The sequence below is a fragment of the Melanerpes formicivorus genome, unplaced genomic scaffold (genome assembly GCF_026170545.1).
Source record: "Melanerpes formicivorus ecotype bairdi unplaced genomic scaffold, bMelFor1.0.p_v2 SCAF_61, whole genome shotgun sequence".
In the NCBI taxonomy this organism is placed as follows: domain Eukaryota; kingdom Metazoa; phylum Chordata; class Aves; order Piciformes; family Picidae; genus Melanerpes; species Melanerpes formicivorus.
The window spans coordinates 1,541,817-1,562,331 of record NW_027142413.1 but is presented as its reverse complement, the minus strand read 5'-3'; the positions used below and the strand labels follow the sequence as shown (position 1 = coordinate 1,562,331).

The window sequence follows — 20,515 nt, the reverse complement described above, 5'->3', positions numbered from 1 at the left end:
AATCAGGAAGTGACTGTACATTTTGTCCATTTTTGGCAGGGCTGGTTTCACAAAGAAATAGAAATTTACATGTAGATCTCTATATACATGTACATATAAATAAACTTGGGTGAATAGAGCTTATGTCTACATAAAGAAGCTATGTTGTACTGTAGCACCAGGTCTACAGTGCAAAACAGATGGTGGTAATGACACAACATCCATGTTCTGAGGAGCAAGAGGCTTAATTTAGACCAGTGTGTCCCATGGCCTGAATGCCTACTAGCAGGTGGAGGGCACCTTCTGGTTTTATTTCAACCCAAAGAATTCCAAAGTTGCACACTCTTGAGACTGCACAGAGAAGAAAATTCACTAAGTGGGAATGCTGGGGAGTTATATTTCAAAAGCGTACTCTTTGATTTGAACAAAAATCCATTGTATTTGTCAACGGCTTTCACCAGGTTCTACAGAGCCTAATTCTTACCTGTTTCTGATAGACATAACAGGCTGCTATTGCAACCATGGTAGATTCTCCTAGAAAACCAGCTAGAAGGGATCCTACTCCAAGAGTGGCTCCATGAACTCTGTGGGTGGCACAAAAAGAAGACAGTCATGGTTGTGCGAGAATGCATGATTTGTGATTACATTTTCACTGGCATATAGAACCAGTCTGTTGTTAGAAACATTTCCTTCAAAGACATAATATATTGGCAAAGACACTAACTGGTATTTTAAAGGACCTTTTTTGTTTGTTTCTTAATGGCTTCATGCCCAGTGAAAGAAACATATTCTGCATCAAATCATGGACTAGGAATTTAAAGCTCTGTACGGAATGTTGCAGAACAGAAAATGTAATTTACAAGCAAGATATTCTTCCACTAGTACATTTAATGAAATGGAAAGGAAACTAATTCCCCTGAGGACACATTTTTGCCTCTTTAGCATTTGTGTACTTTTTCAAAATCGTGCCTGCCTCTGGAACAACCACACTTGTACACTTGTCAATGTGCCTTTTCCAGATACATTATTCAGGCTTTTTATTAGGGTTAGTGTATTTGGGGAAATTGTTCTGAGCTATGCAAATTCAACCACAAAGTGGCAAGAAACAGAAATGCAGAGGACAGCAAACCTATCAGTTCTGTGGAGAATAATAATTTACCCCAAGTAAGGCAGCACAATGAGACTAGTGATGAGGACGATAATTCGCAGCACGGAGCTGGGTGCCAACACAAATGTCTTCTTCAGAGTCATCAGCCAACCAGTCAAGTGTGCTCTGACAGTCACTGTTCACAAACAGGGGAAGATGATGGGGAGAAAGGGAGGCAAGAGTATTAGTAAAAAGTCAGTCATCTCATAGGAAGCTTTTTCATGCAGAGCACTGTTCAAAAATAACCACGGCAAAGCTTGTTTCTGGTAATTTTGCACACTGGGAAACCCTACTATAAACAAAGATCTTGACTTCAAATTCCTTTAATATACTGATTAAACACCAAAAAAAGGGAAAAAAAAGAAGACCTTTATGGACAGTAAGCCTTCCTGCAAGCTACCAGTTTATTGGATTCCATTTCCTTCAGTAAAAAAACCCACCCAAACAATCCCCTTCTGTAAAGCGTAATCACATCAAGGAAAATGTTCCACCTTGCTCCTGTATGGTCTACACTGTAGCTGCTCAGTGCATGTACCTATTCTTGTATGTGTAGTTTATCTTTATTGCAAAACTGTCTTGCCACAGAAGCAGAAAACACTATATGATGTAGCATTTCATGATGGAAGTTATAAATGTTTTGAGTGAAAACATTTTGATTATTGCTGACAAACTTGTCTCTCTTTTGAATGGTGGCATTAAGTTCTATTCTATAAAAAGTTACTGAGTCTGGCAGCAACAGAGACTAACGGAGGTGATGACACCATGGAGGTGGTTCTAGATGCTACTCTAAATAGGTTATTTCAGAATTTCAGTCTTGGCACACAATTATTTCTACTGCCATCCACATGTGTGTGTTCTTGGTTAACTACAGCAGACAGAATTCAGGCGTGATTTTTGACAGTCAGAGATCTGCTTAATGACAGACTGCTCCTACTGTAACGTTTGTAACTTGTCTACTGATCTAAATAGTCTTGCTCTACACCACCTTCAGTAAAGTGTTGCTTATGCTAGGTGTGCATATAGCCACTTGTGTATATGCAGCCATGCCAGACTCTATGACCATGACTCACAGTTGGTTTGGTTTTGAGAATACAGATATTTAATTTTCTTATTTTTTTACCTGGAACTGGGAAGAAGGAGAAGATGCGCAATGGAACAACACACAGCTCTGCAAAAGCAAAGTCTACTCCAATTATGTCAACTAAAATCTTCTCTGACACATTTGGCGTCCAAAACATCACAAAACAGAGCTAGAAAGAACAAAATTAAGAAGTGGTTTTATTTCAGAAGGGAAGCACAACAAGGGGTACACCCTTTTGGTCTAAAACATTTGTTTAATGATGGGGCAGATTACTGATGGTAAATATACATACAGTGTAAGATAAATATCTTGCATTCAAATACAGAGTACACAGGTGTACATAAGAGGTATGTTAGCTTCAGAAGCAACTCCTGCTCTTTATGGTCCTCATACCAAGACTGATGCATATGGAAAGAGTTTTTATGGTGCAAACAAATGGCTGGCAAAGCTGTTCAGCATAGTCCTGCAGACATGGCACCCTCAGGCCACAAATCCATTAAGTCTTGATCTTTTTATTAAAAAATATGCTCTTTAGTCCATGCATGATAGGAAAACTTACACAGAAACCCTGCAATAAATGGGACAGCAGTAGTACATGCTGCATAATTTTTTGATCAATACCGAGGCAATGCTTCAGTTTGAGATGAGAGGACCGTTGGCAGCTGGCAGGTCCAGCTTTGTTTCAAGGCACAGTGCTGACAAGGAACAGTGCTGACAGTCCTTACAGGACTTTTCCTGTAATAAGGGGGATCTGACATCCTTTCAAGTATTTTGTTATTTAACAGTAAAGCAGATGTTTAGGAAGAGAGCTGACTTGGGACCTTAAATCCTTTGGCACTTCTCTTAGCAGTTAACAAACCAGTGTACCGGGTAAATCATGTACAGTGGCTTTACAATCTGATGGCTCTGTGAGATCACTGTAAGACTCTCTACAACCACTCTCTTTTAAGTCTAGTAAACAAAAAGAGAGGCAAAATTGCCCACTCCTCAATTATAATTTGTTGTTTTCATGAAAGCAAAGACCTTTGTGCTGCTTGTATTGTACAATGCCATTAGCATCCTACAGTGCAGTATAGTTACTGCTGCTACCAGATTCCACAAATTTATGCTAACAGCGGAGTCTGCCCACTGCTAGCAAAAGGCAAACAGAACAGCCTTTCCTTCTTCAACAGCAGTCTGAAAGATTGTTCTTTCTGGTTAGATAGGCAAGCAAGTAAGTGACCAAAAGCACTGTTCTCAATCCTCTTCTCTTTGAAGGTAAAGTGTGTTTCTGGCCTTAACATGAACACAATCAGTCTCCATCCAGCTCCTATGTGAGGCAGGTCAGTTTGCAAATTAAACATAATTATTTACACCCAGGTGGCATTGCAGTCACTCCCCCTCAGCCTCTGCAAACTGAAGCCCTTCCACTCTCCAGCCCCTGATCAGCAGAGTGTGCTCATAAATACTTTTAAAGAACACTTCTTAGTGGGTGGGAAACGATAGCAGTGGCTGTTAAGAGTAAAACATTGAGAAAGCGAGGCATGTCAACATAGTATTTCTGTCTCAGTGTGTTTCCATCTTTTGGGCTGCAATGTTGATAACTAGTTTCATTTTGTGAAGAGATTCCTCTCAGTCATCTTATAAGCAGACGACCTCCTTACTGCCGAGAGGGAACAAAGCCACAGGAAAAAGAATTAACCTTTTGCATCACGCAAGCCCTCTGCTATTTAACTTCTACAGCACTTGCAACTTAAGAAATTTCCCTTTATTGTAAGACAAACTCAAAACTCAGACTCTACTTCAGGAAAACAGTAACATTAAACATGCAAAGGAGGGAAGGTGTTGTGGCTACTGGTTTTATTACAAACAAGGAATATTGAAGATAGAATGTCTTAGCTTCTGGTAAATGGTGAAGGCTGATCAAAAAGGAAACTGCAGGAAATATTAACATAGAATGATGCAAGTAGTCCAGAGAAACAGCAAGCATGGCACATGCAATTAGAGATGGGACCTACTGAAGTAAGTGGTGCTAACTTCCACCAAGGAAGATTTTAGGAAACAGGAGACATGCCACAGGTAAATCTATCATTCTTTTAGATAAGCACTCTTTCCCCCTCCTCCTTAAGTCTTTCTACATGTCTGCAAGGTTAAAAATATAAGAAATAGGCTTGGGCAGCGTTACAGTTGTATCTTCATTCAGTCTAATCAAGAAGTAAAGACAAAATAGTAAAATCCTCCCCACAGGCTAGCAATATGTCTTCAGCTTCAGGCTGAAGATGCAGTTGTCTGCAATGGCTTTATACAGTAGCCAATATTACACCTGGAATTTGGGACTAAAGGATTTTGCTTGTGGAATTCTAGCAACAGAACTGATTTGATTTTCTGTTATCTTATGGTATGGGTGTAGAATAATATTAAAGGATATTTTTGTTGAAGCCTTTGATCATTTAACTGGATCTACAACTGATCAGTGGTGAGTGCTTTAAAAATACAAGAAAAAAAAGGACAATATAAACAGCTACTACTACTACAGAAACTGTAGTATCGATTATGGTGATATTATCTCTGTATAATCAACAGTAGCCTAAGCATTTCTGGAAGTGTTTTAATCATTTGAACTGATATGAAAAGTTGTGCTAATCTGAAATCTGAAAGACATCACTAAATATGTCAACAATTTACAGCACCATATGAAAATCAGTACAGCTATACTAGATCAGATCAGTCAGATTAGTACCATCTCCTTGTGTAAAGGTCACTGGGGGTTGCCTAAGAGAAAGGCACAAAGAGCAGGACAAGTGCAGAGTAAGAGATGCCCTTCCCTGGCTGCGTGTTTAGAGCTGATGGCAGTTATGGTTCAGGAGTTCAAGAACTGTGATGCACCTTCAGCCCATGCAGTATTACATTGTGCTTACAACATATTTAATATTAGTGATTTTATCTTATTTTTTTCCAATCCACTTGTGCGTTAAAGAAAGTCAAAACCCCTCTCACTTGTGGCTCAGGCACTCTCCATAAGTAGGTGTTCTGACTTTCATGCAGAACCTTGCTATTCTCAGCCAGCAAATTCCCTGTTTAGGCATTTTAAATGGTTACACATCAAAACCCAAAAGACTGTTCAGGAGATCATTTGGGATGCTGCACGATTCACAGAATCACAGAATGTTAAGGCCTGGAAAGGATCTCGAAATATCTAGTCCAATCCCCCTGCCAGAGCAGGATTCTATGTGTGAGTTTGGATGCTAGTGATTCTTGAATTACTTCTTGAAAACTAACAATCATTTAATAGGTCTTGCAACTCCTGGAAGCTATTTCCATTTATTCTGGTTGCTGACAAGGGATTACAGAGACCTGCTACATAATGCATTATAATAAATTATGTTAACAGAGGCCATTGCCATGCAGATAATAATCTGCAAGATGCCAGACCGATTTGCTTTTTGGCATTTGCAGAAAGATGCCTGTCTTTTGTGACATTGATAAATACAAGGCACAAAAGTGTGTTTCAGTGACCTATGAACAGCATTTTTAGACTTCAGTACAATCTCCAGGTAGAAGGAACACTGCCTGATGACAAAGACACAACATGGCTCTATGCTCCTCAGAAAGAAGCTATGAAATCCAAAATGGGTGGTTTTAAAACACAGATTAGACATAGACTAGCCTGAAGTAAGACTGGGATTTGACCAGGAGGAAGAACACTGTTAACCTCTTAAAGGTTCCTCTGATGAAATACTCCTATTTTTCTCCTGAAAAGCAACTCTCAGCAGATATGTCCTACCATTTGCTATACTGGCAGAAATATGGCTGTCCAAGAGAGGTGCTTCACCCTCAAAATATCGTTCTATATATTAAGGATTTAATCTTAACTAATTTAACACATGCCTTTTTCATGACCTCTCTATTCCCATTTGTGATATGTGGTACCCAGCAAGGGCAGAGAAAATCTACTTTACAGCTTAATAAACATCTCAGCTTTGAATTGTACCTCAGGTCTTCTGGAATATTATCAGTTATCACTTCTATTAAAAGTCATGAATGTAAGTCATATGATTTTGCCTTTTGAAGATGTAATAAATCAAAAAGCAGCCTGTCTTACATAGTCTGATCTCATTTGCCAAACATCTCCATGGCCTCCTCTTTCTCACATAAACATAATTATGGCTCCTTTCACAGCCTGTATCACACTTACAAGATGATCTGATCTTGCAGATATGATTGCAAGTCGAAATAATATCTCATTTTAACTTGCATCAGTGTGAAAAAATGAATTTGACTCTGTTCAACACCCTATTTGGCAAGATACTGGGGAAAAAAGTTGGATTTGTTAGTACTGTTCTTATGGCTACTCCACTTCACTTGAAAATTTAGTTGTCCAAATGACCCTGGATCTGTGTGCCATAAAAATGTCAGTTGCATTTGAAAGTCGTTTATCATAATGCTGAAGACTTGAATCACAAGGACATTCTCTCACAACTATTATCCCTCAGACGTGTGCAAATCACTACAGATTTCTGTGAACTCTGTGTTTTGCAGAGGGTGGTGCAAAGCTGAGAATAGTCAACATAAAATCCGTGAAGCAGCAGGGGGTGCACATGAAACCAGAAAACTCCCTAAGTTCACATCCTTTCCTCATATAATTTGTTTCCATACATCTCAGTCTCCTCCCACCTCCCCCACCTTTCCTTATCGTTTAGAGTAACACAGTGCAACATTGTTCAGAAACGAAGCTAGGTCCAGCAGCTGCACAATATATTCACTCTCTGACAGCATTAACATGATGCCGTATCTGCTTTCCCCTTAGGTGCTGTTGACAGTACTTTGGTGGTATTTTTCAGGCAGGGTTGGGTCACTAAACAGTTAAAGACAGTCCTTGTATCTCACCATTGAATTAAGCTGTTGTATTTCTCACAGAAAACAGGATATTGTACTGGGTACAGATTCACTTTTAAAAAGCTTGGCTAAATCAAAGCTGGCAGATTTCTAGGCTCTCTGAAAACTGTTAACTTCACAACTTAGTAATTTTCTTCTGAGTTTTCTGCAGCCCTCACTGCTTCCTATTGTGATTACAGAGTTTGAGCAGAAACAATTTTTGACCTTTCTTTTTCTCCTTGCTCCAGTCACTTATGCAGAATAGACTCTGTGCAAAACCTGAACAATCACAAAGGAGATGTTAGCCTCCACCTCACTGGGGCAAATAGAAATCCTTTTTCCAGGACAAAGGCTCAGTGCAGTACTATGGATGAGACAGGGACATCATGAGCATTTCATAAAGTCAGTCTTTGGTGGTCCAGCATCTTTCTGAGCAGGTAAGAATGCTTCCATTCATGTTTGAAATAATGTTTTACTGAAGCAGGAACTAAACTTGACCTTGCAAAGGTAAAAAGCTTCTTGAGCAACTGTCCACCAATATGTCATTTTCCAGTTGTTATTTTTGTGTCAGCAGACTGAAGATAAAAAAAGCAATGGGCTCTCTCTTTGGCATTAAATCTCTCATATTTCACCACACTCCCCGACAGTCCTTCCCCCTTTCCCAATTCCCAGAATGGCCCTGGTGGGCCATCTTCAGAATGTCTGCTACTAGTCATGAGCACTGAGATGGGCAAGTGGGATGGTTTCAGCACTGCATGAAGGTTAGTTATAAAACACAGGGAAGAACACTTAAATTAAGGACCTCAGAAACCACCACTTTGTTCTGAAAATGCTTCTTTCAGAGCTCATGACCTAAACCCCAGCACTGGCACCCCATTATTACAACGTGGATAGCTCTGATTTTCTCTGGTAGCAGCCCTCACTCAATACACAGCGGAAAACTGTGGCATCAGTTCCCCTCTCCAGCATCTCAATCACTTGATACTTTGCTAAAGGTCTTTTAAGTGAGAGTGGTGCCATGGTCTAGTCATGAGGTCTGTGGTTACAGGTTGGACTCGATGATCTTTGAGGTGTCTTCCAACCTGAGTGATTCTGTGATTTGGTTGCACCTCAGGGAGAAAAGGAGAGTCTCTGGTCATTGAATGAAGGGGTAGGAAAAAGTGGTCAGGCATTGGACTAGGGTGTCCAGGGAAGTGGTGGAGTCACCCTCCCTGGAGGTATTCAAGAAACATGTGGACATGTCACTTCAGGACATGGTTTAACAGCCATGGTGGCGCTAGGTTGATGGTTGTACTCACAGTTCTATAATAGCTTGAGCCACAACAATGTCTACTGAACTTGTATGCTGAAGCATTTGTAGACTCAAGCCCGCAAACCAAACCGAGTCTTTAGAACTTTGTGCTCTGTCTGTTGACAAAGCAATACTAAGAATCTGTGACCAGTAAGCAAAAATAGCAACAGGAAAAGCGATGAACCTCAACACTGTTTATAGTACTTCAGTGCAGACAAGTCTCTCATGATGAGCTTATGAAAGCAGTGCCCTTGAAAGTACTATGGAGACAGTTTGGAAAAAAACTCCTGTGAAGTTACCAAACAAAAGCTTTGCAGTAATTAAAAATTACAGAGGATGGTGATGGTAGTGAGGATTTCATGATCCATCTGAACTCAAGTAAGCTGACAAATGCCCAGAAGGGTTAAGAAAATTGTCAGTTCAGGGAAAACTTTGAGTCTGAAATTATTCTCAGAACAATTTATAATGGAAAGCTTTCCCCTTTGTGGGTCTCTAACAACACTGGTAGACCTCAAGTGAGGCACAGCACACAGGAAAAATCTCAGGGTGTGTGATGGTAGGTAACATGAGAGTCACAGAAAGTCTCCAGACAATGACCAACTCAGTGGCCAATCTCCTATGTGCTGTAGGAGATACAAGTTAGAGCAAAACCTAACAGTCCCTAAGCCATGCAAAGAAAATGTAAATCTTAAATCTAGTAAATGAATAGACAGAAGAGATGTCACCTTGGCTCATGCAATCCTGTCTTTGATAGTGGCCAGTTGTAGCTGGAAAAAGTATAGGAAAAAAAGAGTAGAAGTCTCCAGATTCAGCTACTGACAGATTGAGTTGCTGCATTTTCAACTATGAAATGAAACAGACGTATCACACTTTCTAAGATTAGGACAAGGGAGTGGGGATGGTTACAAACACTGCAAGCTCATGTACTGTAAGGCTTCCTTTGATGTAAATTAGTTTTCCTTCATGCATAGGCCATTTTTCATTTTCCTGATATGCTGGTTACCAGAAGTTTTATTCAATTAAAATAAATAAATAAATAAAAGGCAATCAGATCTCTGACAGCTCCTTGCACGTGGAGACTGACTTGAAACACAGTGAGAATTCAATAAGTCTAGCCCTTAAGGTGTCTAGCATGAGCTAATAAGAACTGATCTTCTTAGTACTCCAGTACTATGACCACACTCCCTACTCCAGATAAAAGCAACAGAGCTTCATAAGAAAAGGCAACTCACCTTTCTTAAACTGCTAGTGCTTTTAGCATTAGGTAGAGGAGATAATTCGCTGGTTGAAATGAAAGCCAGAGAGTTGGACAAAGGTTTCTTACCGTTAAAGACAAGGCCATGCAAACAAAAGTGAACTTCTTGATATGTGTTGCTGTGACGGTGCTGTTGGTGTTCACCAATTTATTGCTGGGGTTATTCTAGGGTAAGAGAAAGAGATAATGAACATTAGCTTGGCTCCAGACTACCGGGAGGCTGATGACATCAGGGTCACGCGTTGGCCCTGACTGTGCCTGTGCATATCTGTGTTTGCTTTTTTGCTTTTTAACCTAGAGTGTTTTGAGTATTTTGTACCACCACAGAATATTTTCTGCTTAAACTGACAGCAACTGTTTCTGTGGTCACTGAGGGCTGCATAATCTCTCTATGTTTCTAAGGAGTAAGCCCTATTTGACAAATTCAGCTTTGAAAAAGTGTTCTATCTCTTTCTAAGGAAACTCCACATATTTTTAATCTCAGTTTAAATTATTTAACACATTTTCACAGGGAAGAAAAAAAAATATTTAATTGCCTTTTACCACTTGGCAAGCACCAATGCAAGGACCCTTACTGATCCAATTAGATAAACAGGTAATATAAACAAAGCTCCTGGAACAGCTGGCTCCATTAATGCAGTTTAATGAACAGAACATAATTAGGACTATTAGATGTTGTACCTTTAACGTGGGCTCTGTACTCACACAGCAGCAAAGTTTTACTTAAAACAACAATAAAACCCCACTTCCAAATGAAGCAGAAGACTTGAAATTGCCCTCAGGGAACACATAAAACAAATTAAATGGTCTGTGGGAGGCTGGGGTATCAAAAGCAGAGCACCATTAGGAGCCCTATAGCAATAGGTTGTCGGGTCATCTACTGTATTTGCCCTATGGCTATTTGAGATACACAAGTATGTGCCCACACTGATAAAACCTGTACCATAGGGCGTAGAATGATATTTATTCATCTGCAATGTAACTCACCTAGGTATCTGTCACATGGTCAGCATCCTTTACTGAAGTTACTTGTAAGGGAAGTTATGCAAACACATCTTGGGAATGCCAATTCTGTGAAGGGCACACTATTTCACACACATTCAAGAAGCTGATGGAATTTCAGAGTTTTAAGCTTTTGTGGTGGTTGGTGCAATGACATTCACTTGGACAGCCCCAAGCTCCTGCCTAAATATCTGCTTCGAAGTTTGGGTGCATGAAGATGCATGTAGGCAACCCAGAGCCTAAAGCAAGAAGCTACTTCCACACCTACCCAATATTCGGAACAGGTTTTAAAAACTCTGTAAACATTTTTTGCACACATCTATTCTTACTTTTTGTGTTTCTGAAGAAATGCTGTGTTACTGTTAGCTTTTATATATGTTAGGCTAGGCCTTGCTTACATCGCTCACCAGTGTTTAAACAAACTCTGCTGCATGGCTCAACTAACAAGGCTAAAACTCAAGGAGGAAAGAAGGCACACTCAAATCCAAAGCCATTCAAAGGGGCTGTGAAGGGTCTCTTGTGTGTTCCTGCCTCACTGCTGTTAACTCTACCTTTGCTCTATTCTACCCTCTGCTCTGGCTCTTGACAACATACTCTTTATTCCTGTCTCTTCCGCACTGTTTAGTTCTTGGATCAAAACACTATGCGGATTATGGGGCAAAAAGAATATCCATTCCCATCCATCAATCAGCTGTTCACAAGTTACCTCACAGACGGTGTTGCTTGGAATAAGATGGCACAGTCCATTAAGAATAACAGCATTATCATCATATAAACCAGCAGAGCACAGAACTTGCATATGGCCACTAGGACTCCAAGGCCTTTCTGCATGGAACTGCTTTCCAGTAGGATGACCCCTAGTCCATACTGGTCGTTCTGCTGGACAGCAGCTCCGAGGAGAAAGACATTGGAGTCCCAGTGGATAGCAGGTTATCCGTGGGACAGCAATGTACCCTTGTGGCCAAGAAAGCCAACGGTATCCTGGGGTGCATTAAGAAGAGTGTGTCCAGCAGGTCTGCAGAGGTTCTCCCACCTCTACTCTGCCCTGGTGAGACCACATCTGCAATACTGTATTCAGTTTTGGGCTCCCCAATTCAAGAGAGACAGAGACCTGCTGCAGACAGACCAATGGAGAGCTATGAGGATGATTGTGGGACTTGAACATCTGTGAAGAGAGACTGAGAGAACTGGGACTGTTAATCTGGAGAAGAGAAGGCTGAGAGGGGATCTTATTAATGTCTTTATTTAGAATAAACCTTTATTTAGAATAAACCAAACCAGGTTGGAAGAGACCTTCAAGATCATCGTGTCCAACCCATCAACCAATCCAACCCACTTAAACAGCTAACCCATGGCACCAAGCACCCCATCAAGCCTCCTCCTGAACACCTCCAATGACAGCGACTCCACCACCTCCCCGGGCAGCCCATTCCAATGGGCAATCACTCTCTCTGTATAGAACTTCTTCCTAACATCCAACCTAAACCTCCCCTGGCGCAGCCTGAGACTGTGTCCTCTTGTTCTGGTACTGGCTGCCTGGGAGAAGAGACCAACATCCGCCTGTCTACAACCTCCCTTCAGGTAGTTGTAGAGAGTGATAAGGTCACCCCTGAGTCTCCTCTTCTCCAGGCTGAGCAACCCCAGCTCCCTCAGTCTTTCCTCATAGGGCTTGTGTTCCAAACCCCTCACCAACTTTGTTGCTCTTCTCTGGACTCGTTCCAGCAAGTCAACCTCCTTCCTAAACTGAGGGGCCCAGAACTGGACACAGGACTCGAGGTGTGGCCTAACCAGTGCAGTGTACAGGGGCAGAATGACCTCCCTGCTCCTGCTGGCCACACTGTTCTTGATGCAGGCCAGGATGCCATTGGCCCTCTTGGCTGCCTGGGCACACTGCAGGCTCATGTTCAGCCTACCATCAACCAGCACCCCCAGGTCCCTCTCTGCCTGGCTGCTCTCCAGCCACTCTGACCCCAGCCTGTAGCACTGCATGGGGTTGTTGTGGCCAATGTGCAGAACCCGGCACTTGGATGTGTTCAATCTCATGCCGTTGGACTCTGCCCATCTGTCCAGCCTGTCAAGGTCCCTCTGCAGAGCCTCTCTACCCTCCAGCAGATCAGATCAACTCCTGCCCCCAGCTTGGTGTCGTCAGCAAATTTACTGATGATGGACTCAATGCCCTCATCCAGATCATCAATAAAGATGTTAAAGAGCACAGGGCCCAGCACTGATCCTTGGGGCACACCACTGGTGCCTGATTGCCAGCTGGCTGTGGCACCATTCACCACCACTCTCTGGGCTTGGCCATCCAGCCAGTTCCTAACCCATGGCAGTGTGCTCCTGTCCAAGCCATGGGCTGACAGCTTGGCCAGCAGTTTGCTATGGGGGACGGTGTCAAAGGCCTTGCTGAGGTCCAGGTAGACTACATCCACAGTCACTAAATATCTGAGGGGTGGGTGTCAAGATGAAGGTGATAGTCCTTTTTTCATGGTGCCCAGTGATAAGACAGGGAACAATGGGTACAAGCTAGAACACAGAAGGCTCCATTTCAACACAATGAGACACTTCTTTACAGTGAAGGTGATGGAGCACTGGAACAGGCTGTCCAGAGAGGTTGTGGAGTCTCCTTCTCTTGAGACTTTCAAAATCCTGCTGGATGCATTCCAGCACGGCCTGCCCTAGGTGATCCTGCTGTGGCAAAGGGGTTGGACTTGATCTCTGGAGGTCCCTTCCAACCCACCATTCTGTGATTCTGTGATATGCCTGTTTTCTTGCAAGAAAATCAGCAGTAACCCTTAACCTGAGTTAGGGTAATTGCTAGTCCATGAAGTTGCTCTATACACAGTCTAATGAAAGACTGAAGCAGAACCCTGCATGTCTCTTACAAACGTGAGCAAAAGCAATGATTTGTCTGTGGAAAAAAAAGCATCTGACTTCTCCAGCAGAGCCACTGAATAGGGGCATACTATCTGGATGCCAAATTCCATCAGTCAGTTAAGGCAATGCAGTATGCTTCTGCTAGCCACCAGCACTCCCAGCTTTCTGAGTAACTGACAAAGCAAAATGGAAATGGAAGCTGTTTCACTATCTGAAAATCACAATGGAGGCTTTACAGAGTCTGTAAATAAAAAATGCTTCTATCCAAATTCTTCTGAGAAATCCTTAGCTTAAGGAAAGACACAGAGACATGCAAAAGGTGGGTGACCCAGGGTAAAACAATTCTCACAGCAATCTAAAAAAACCCAGTGTGTGTTTCTGGTTTGGTATTCATTGTCTAAAACATGCAGCTAACATCCCCATTATACACTTGTCCAGCAAATAGATAAACTGTACCTATCCTGTGCTTTATGCTAGCTTTTTCTTCCTCACATTTGTTCCACAAGAGCTCCATGAGAAGCTTTTAAACTGAAATAAACAGAGAAATCGTGGTCTAATCACGTCATCACTAAAATTGTCAGCACATTTTCCACCAGCTAAATGAGACTTGAATTTAGGAGTCTTAATTGCTATTAATTTTGCTTGGCAATACTGCATTTGATTGTAGCTCATCACAAATGAGGTTAGCAGCATCTGTGTTTCCTGTCCCAAACCATTTTTAATTTGCAGTTTACTGGTTTTGCATCTCCAGTTCTTTTTCAGCAGCGTGACCTCTGAGAAACCCCAGATGTTGTATTTTATCTGACAAGTCAGTTTAACTGCACACAGACATGTTAAGAAGTTATGGCCAACTGTATTTTTCTTTGTTTTGTCTTTACATTCCCTTTGAAAATATAGTGGATTATATTAAACAGGGCTTGCTTCAGTTAAGTACATCCAGAGCACCCAAACATTTTTTTTTCATCAGTATTTGGAACCAGAAAGTTCAGTTACTAATTGGTAAATAAAAGGCAAGAGAGGATTTGGCATTTGAATATGCGTGCCAAGGGACATGACTGTTCTTCATACAACACAGGAGCTAGTGAGTCCCAGTTCTAAAACTGATGAAAAAATGTTTAAATACAAATTACTTTCAGTTATATATTTACTCTGTGCTCAGTTCCAGGAGCAGCCCTTGCATTCTCATCTAATTACATGATTTTCCAGCCAAAATCTTAATCATCTTGGTTAGCTAAGTCAGTACCACTAAAATAATGCATGTTATTTGTATTACTAGCACTCTGTAAAAGGTATTAAGATAAGCAAATGAACCTAAACCCACTTGAGAGAGAATGCAGAATCTGGAACAGAGATGTGAGCTTGCTCATTGACTGCTGGACACTTCATGAGAAATCACTACATCATACTGAGAATTGGAGGTCTTTCCTTAATCCTTAAAAATACAGCACGTATCTAGTCAAAAGGTAGCTTACTGCCTTACAACACAGAGCCAAGGTTAAAATAATAAATCAGATAACAGCTTGAAGCTACCAGAATAAATTCATTTTAACTAGGATTTAAAGAAAACCTTATCAATGGAACAAGGAACAATGAGCATCTGAAGCAAAAGTAAAGAGAGGCAAGACAATGGATTATCACTAATACAGCCCTATTTAATCTTCAGTTGGTTTATTTTTTAAAGACTCTCTTATACATGATTATGAAACCATGAACTATCTTCCTATTTGTTTGATAGAAATTCCTCTGACATCATTGAAAGTCACGCCTAAATTAAAATGCTGTAATAGAGAGAAAGAGGAGGATGGGATGTGAAACCACATGGTATTTATTTCACCCTTAACATGAGCACTCACCTTGTCAAAAGCAGGGTATACTGCTCTTATTTCTGTCAGCCAGCCATATGGCATGTGTCCCACAGGATATGTAGCTGTCAGAATCGCCACTGCCTATGAAAAGAGACAGGGAAGCATGAACTTCAAACCTCCAAACAGAACGATTAAACTTTCACAGGGTGCCACTTCCCACCAGTATCACCACACTGGCATTGACGCAGTGAGAAACCAGGCTGGTGACTCTTTCTTTCAGGAAGAACTTCTGAGTGGCCATCATCTGGTTCAATGTTTTAAGCTTACAAAATCTTTCGTGCCATGAAGCTATACTACTAAGCTTTGTTGTTTCACCATCACTCTGATACCTTGGGATAATAATTACTTGACCTGGTGTGCCTCTCAGTCAGCCAAATACCTCTCTCCCACATTACTCTGGAGATGTTTTACCTAGATACCTGAGTATCAGAATGCCTTACAGCTTACAGTAGCTTTGACTTGTATTTAATGATTTTAATTTATGTACATTTTACTTTGGTTGTTTGCAAGTAAAACAGTTTTAAGTAAGACAGACTACAAAACAGTAGGCTTCAGTGGCTGACTGACTTTAGATATGAGTGGCAACTCTGAGGCAGGAGGTATTTATGAGCCCCTTTCCCCTCTTTGGTGGTCATCAATGAAAATCAAACAAAACCAATTCCAGATGACTATTTTTACCATGACAAATATCTCACTGCCTGCAACTTAAGACTAGGCCCTTTTACACTTTCACAAGTACAGTCCAAAAGGTACCTCAAAGGCATAAACTCTCCCTAATGCGTGAAAGTCGCAAGGAAAACTTCCTGGGACTGAATGAGCTTTCACTCCCTTCCCTTGGTGAGCGGATGTACATATATCTGAATATATACATCTCCTTGAGTAAGCCTTGCCCTTTTTTGGGTGAGTGATTCCCTTTGGGTACTCCTGAATGGGAGGTTTCCCATTTTTGAATGTGTGTACACATTTTGAATCCACTTTCTAAAAAGGAATATTTGAAACTTAAGAAGTAGTTGTGTGGTATTATCTTGCCTGACATCTGCATTTCTAAATAACTTCGGTCCATCAGAGTGTGAGCAACTTCTGATTGGAAGAAATCTGTATTTTTGGTAGCTACTGTTTTGAGGGAGACTCCTTGACAAGTGGTGGATGAAAAACTGGATAGGAGCCCACAATGTGTGTTTGCAGCCCAGCAGACCAATCGGCTCTTGGGCTGCAGGGCCTATTGTGACAGAAAATGGGTAATGGTTTTAAATTAAAAGAGGTAGATTTAGCCTAGATATAAGAAAGAAACAGTAAGGGTGTGAAACACTGGAACGGGTTGGGGTGCCCAGAGAGGTGATAGACGACCTATCCCTGAAAACATTCAAGGTCAGTTTGGATGGGAGTTTGAGCAATCTGACCTTTGAAGGTCCCTTCCAACCTGAAACATTCTATGACTATGATTTTGCTGATGTTTCTAATTTCTGAAGAAAATGTACTTCTTGTCTTTCAGGTAGGAAGGGTGTTTAGGTAGTTCTTGCAGCTGCTTGCAAATTTACTGTCACCTCACGTTTTCCTCAGAGCCGAAGTGTGCATCAGTACAGAGAACTGCCTCTTAATTCTAGAAATCCAAGTGTTTGCCTTTTGTCTGCTGTTTCAAAACTGTGACAATCTACCTAAATTCAGATTAATTTTACATCTAGCAACAGTAGCATTAACAAAAACCTTTTATAGCTACTTCTGACTCTGTCTTACTCCTAAATGTTCTCTTGGTTATCTGAGCTCATTTTCCCATTACATATGTAACTGCTGTCCTTGCTTGGTTAAAAGATTTATATAAACCATGTACAGAACATGTAGCAAGCTAAATTATACTCTATGCTGTTTAAAGAGGGGGAAAAGTAGTGCTGTCCACAAAGAGGGAGACAGTGGGATAGAATCCCTCCTGCTAATAAGAGTTTTAATAATGTTTAATGTACCTTGAAAAAGGAATTGGTTCAATGAAAACAAATAGGAATTTTATGACAATACCCTTTTTAACTGCAACCCCCTTCCCTATTACTGTATTTTCAGCAGAATTTCCATCTGTATGAAACTTAACTAGGTTAAATTAAATAAGAATTATAAAAGCTATTTTGTTTATTTTCACAAATGCCAAAAAGACTGTAACTGTTAAAGAAAACATTATCTCACTACCAAAGATAGTATGCTAGATTCCACTTAGATTAAATTATTGAAGCTTTTAGCAGTGATTTTTCTTTCAGTATTTTTCCTACATTGGTGGGATCTCAAAATATGTGCATATAAGCGTTTCTAAACACCTAGAATTTGTATTTCACAACTGAAAGCTCCATCAAAATCAACACCAAAGAAGCTACCTCAATCAACACAACTGCGCTGGCAGTCCAAACAAAAGCAGTGGGAATTGGCCAATTGTAGAATGGTAGGGGCTGGAAGGGCCCTCTGGAGATCAACAAGACTGATGCAAATGGACTTGCTGTGCTCATGAATGTGCTACAGTCTAACCCTTCAGAGGGACATCCTGCTCACAGTGGTAGTTTCTGGTATTATTGGACAGGAGGCCTATAAAACTCCTGTATAGAATGATCCTTGAGACACCGAAGTTATCCCTGTCTCCAGCACCTCCATTTTCAGAAGCACTTTTTTTTGGAAAACAGAGAAAGTTGAAACATGCCCATCACCATTAGTGTAAAAAGGCCAACAAACCACCAGCTATGATATGTATTGGGAATCATCCTAATAGCAACAAAACATAAATGGCCAGGCATGAAATGTGATGTATCTAAAATCAAGTCACCAAGAAATGCAAAATGATCTCTGCTAAGCTGGTCTAGCTCCCCTTGTTCTGAGCCTGCTATCAATGCATAGACAGATCCCTGATACACACATGTAAGAGCTTTATGTTTCCTAAATTCTCTCTCCACAGCTCTTTATTTGCAGTCACTGGCAACTCCCGAGGGAGTGAAATACACAGTGTCACTTATGACAAATTAGTCATGATGAGAAAACGTTCACTGGGTATCAGCTGTTTGAATTTTCCTATGTTTTTAGAGTATTAACAGCTTTGGTTTTCCTATAGAAAGAACATGTGAGATTTTCTAATGACTACATGGATTAAGACAACCTCCTGCTGGCAGCAGAAGTCCCCTAGACTTCTTGAGAGAATAGGTCAGCTCGTGGTGAGCATTGGTGAAGACTGCATTACAGTCAGAAGTCCAGGTCCCATCAGCCCCTCCAGACTACTGGTGTGATCTGAAATTTTCAAGAGAAACAGGGTTCATTTCATATCCCAAACCAGATTTTTTTAACATTCTTCCTGATGCTTTCACCCTATTCTGTGTGAGGCACTGACTGCTAATAGTAATTTCACTTGAGTTTCCACGGCCGCAGATACACACAACAGGAAAGAGCGGAGCGTGGGACTACTGACAACTGTCCTAAAATCTCTGGGATCTGAATGCTCCAAAGCCTGTGTGTCTACATGTAGAGCATGAAAACCTGAACATAGAACTGTTTAAGGAAAAAAAATTTACTGATCTTGTTGTGAGTGAGGTTTCACTAGGTTTGGCAGAATATGAGTCAAAGTAGCCTTCTTTTGGATGGATAGAGAGAGCACTAAACAGAAATGTACTTAAGACAACAGTTTTCTTGTCAGCACAGCTAAGAGAAACAAAGAAGTAACTCCATGTAAATGAGAATCTGCAGTAATGGAAGCACTGACTTTCCTACCTCTGTGGCTGCAGAGCTGCCACCTAGGTCCCGGGAGACAAAAAGGTTGACAATGGGCCTACTTATTCGCTGAGTTGCCAAAATCAACGCCAAAGGCCACCAGAAACTCAGCATCTTCCTTATTGTAGCCTCTCCCTGTAACACATGGGAAAAATTATTTTTTAAAAGTGTATTTGGAAAGAAAAAAAGCTTCAGAACTGAACCAAAAGAACTGAGAATTTTTTCTCTTCCCACCCATAGTCAGTTTGGTACATTCATTTAAATTGTTTTCAGTACATTCATTTAAATAGTTTTCAGAGCCTACAATATTTTTACTCATGTCAGTAATACTGATTCAGAAGATGCTATGTCATGGATCTCAACAAACAATGCATAAGGTATCTATCTGCCTAATTTGCTCTGGTTACCAGATGAAAACACGTGAAAACCAGTATGACATTTGAAGAAAAAGAGGAATTTTGAGAGCTTCTTCCTTGTTAAATAAGGTGTGCACTTAGTTCACGTTGTGCTGTCTTACAAATTAGTACAGAGCTCAGCACGGAAGAGTTTAGTAGACAGCACATCCATACCATGGGAAGCACTGTCTGTTGTGCACTATTGGTGGAATAGTTACTACCATGCCTCCTTAAGTGAAAATGTTTTTTTCCTGCAGAATGGGGAGAGAAGACCCTTCAAGCACAGTGGTTTAATACAGTATTATAACAGAAAAACCAAGTTCAAAATTATTGAGTTTTCAAAGGTGCAAAGCATTAAGACATACCCCCATTTCAGGCCCACTTCTATCAGGAATGACATCATGTATGTTCCTGTAGTATCCGAGGCATAGTGTGGTACATCGGACAAGTGCTCCCATGTATAAGGACAGGATTGGGATCAGGAGTGGCTCCCTGCACTCCAAGTGACTGTGAAGCAAAATGGCTACAAAAACAACCTGCAGGGCAAACAAATAAATAATTAGTAATTTGTCTATGTTCAGCTCTGGGACTCTGTACATAAAAAGGACATGGACCTGTTAGAGCAAGTCCAGAGGAGGAGTTGTTCAGCCTGGAGAAGAGAAAGCTCTAAGAGAGATGTTATAGCAGCCTTTCAGTATTTAGATGGGTCCTACAGAAAAAGTAGAAAGGAACTTTTTACAAGGGCATGTAGTGACAAGATAAGGGGTAATGGCTTTAAACTGAAAGGCAGTAGATTTAGATTAGATATAAGAAATTCTTCACTGTGAGGATGGTGAGGCATTGGAATGGTTGCCCAGACAAGTTGTAGATGCCTCTCCCTGGAAGAGTTCAAGACTAGGCTGAAAGGGGCTTTGAGCAGCCTAATCTAGAGGAAGTAGGCCATGCTCATGTCAGGGGTCTGGAACTAAATGATCTTTAAGGTCCCTTCCAACTCACACCATGCTATGATTCTTTAGGGTCAATGTATCTTCTGTCTGACTCCA

General features: G+C 41.0%; 1 protein-coding gene across 1 annotated transcript in view; it reads right to left on the bottom strand.

The window, feature by feature from the left end:
- The window catches only part of ANKH (ANKH inorganic pyrophosphate transport regulator), a 91,687-nt gene that overhangs the window by 2,073 nt on the left and 69,099 nt on the right, over window positions 1-20,515 (bottom strand). The window contains exons 5-11 of the mRNA XM_068161981.1: window positions 19,838-20,008; window positions 19,078-19,212; window positions 15,337-15,429; window positions 9,677-9,772; window positions 2,247-2,376; window positions 1,139-1,262; window positions 464-563 (exon numbers count right to left, since the gene is read on the bottom strand). Of these exons, the coding sequence (XP_068018082.1) occupies window positions 464-563; window positions 1,139-1,262; window positions 2,247-2,376; window positions 9,677-9,772; window positions 15,337-15,429; window positions 19,078-19,212; window positions 19,838-20,008 (849 nt within the window). The remainder of the gene's footprint in view (window positions 1-463; window positions 564-1,138; window positions 1,263-2,246; window positions 2,377-9,676; window positions 9,773-15,336; window positions 15,430-19,077; window positions 19,213-19,837; window positions 20,009-20,515) is intronic.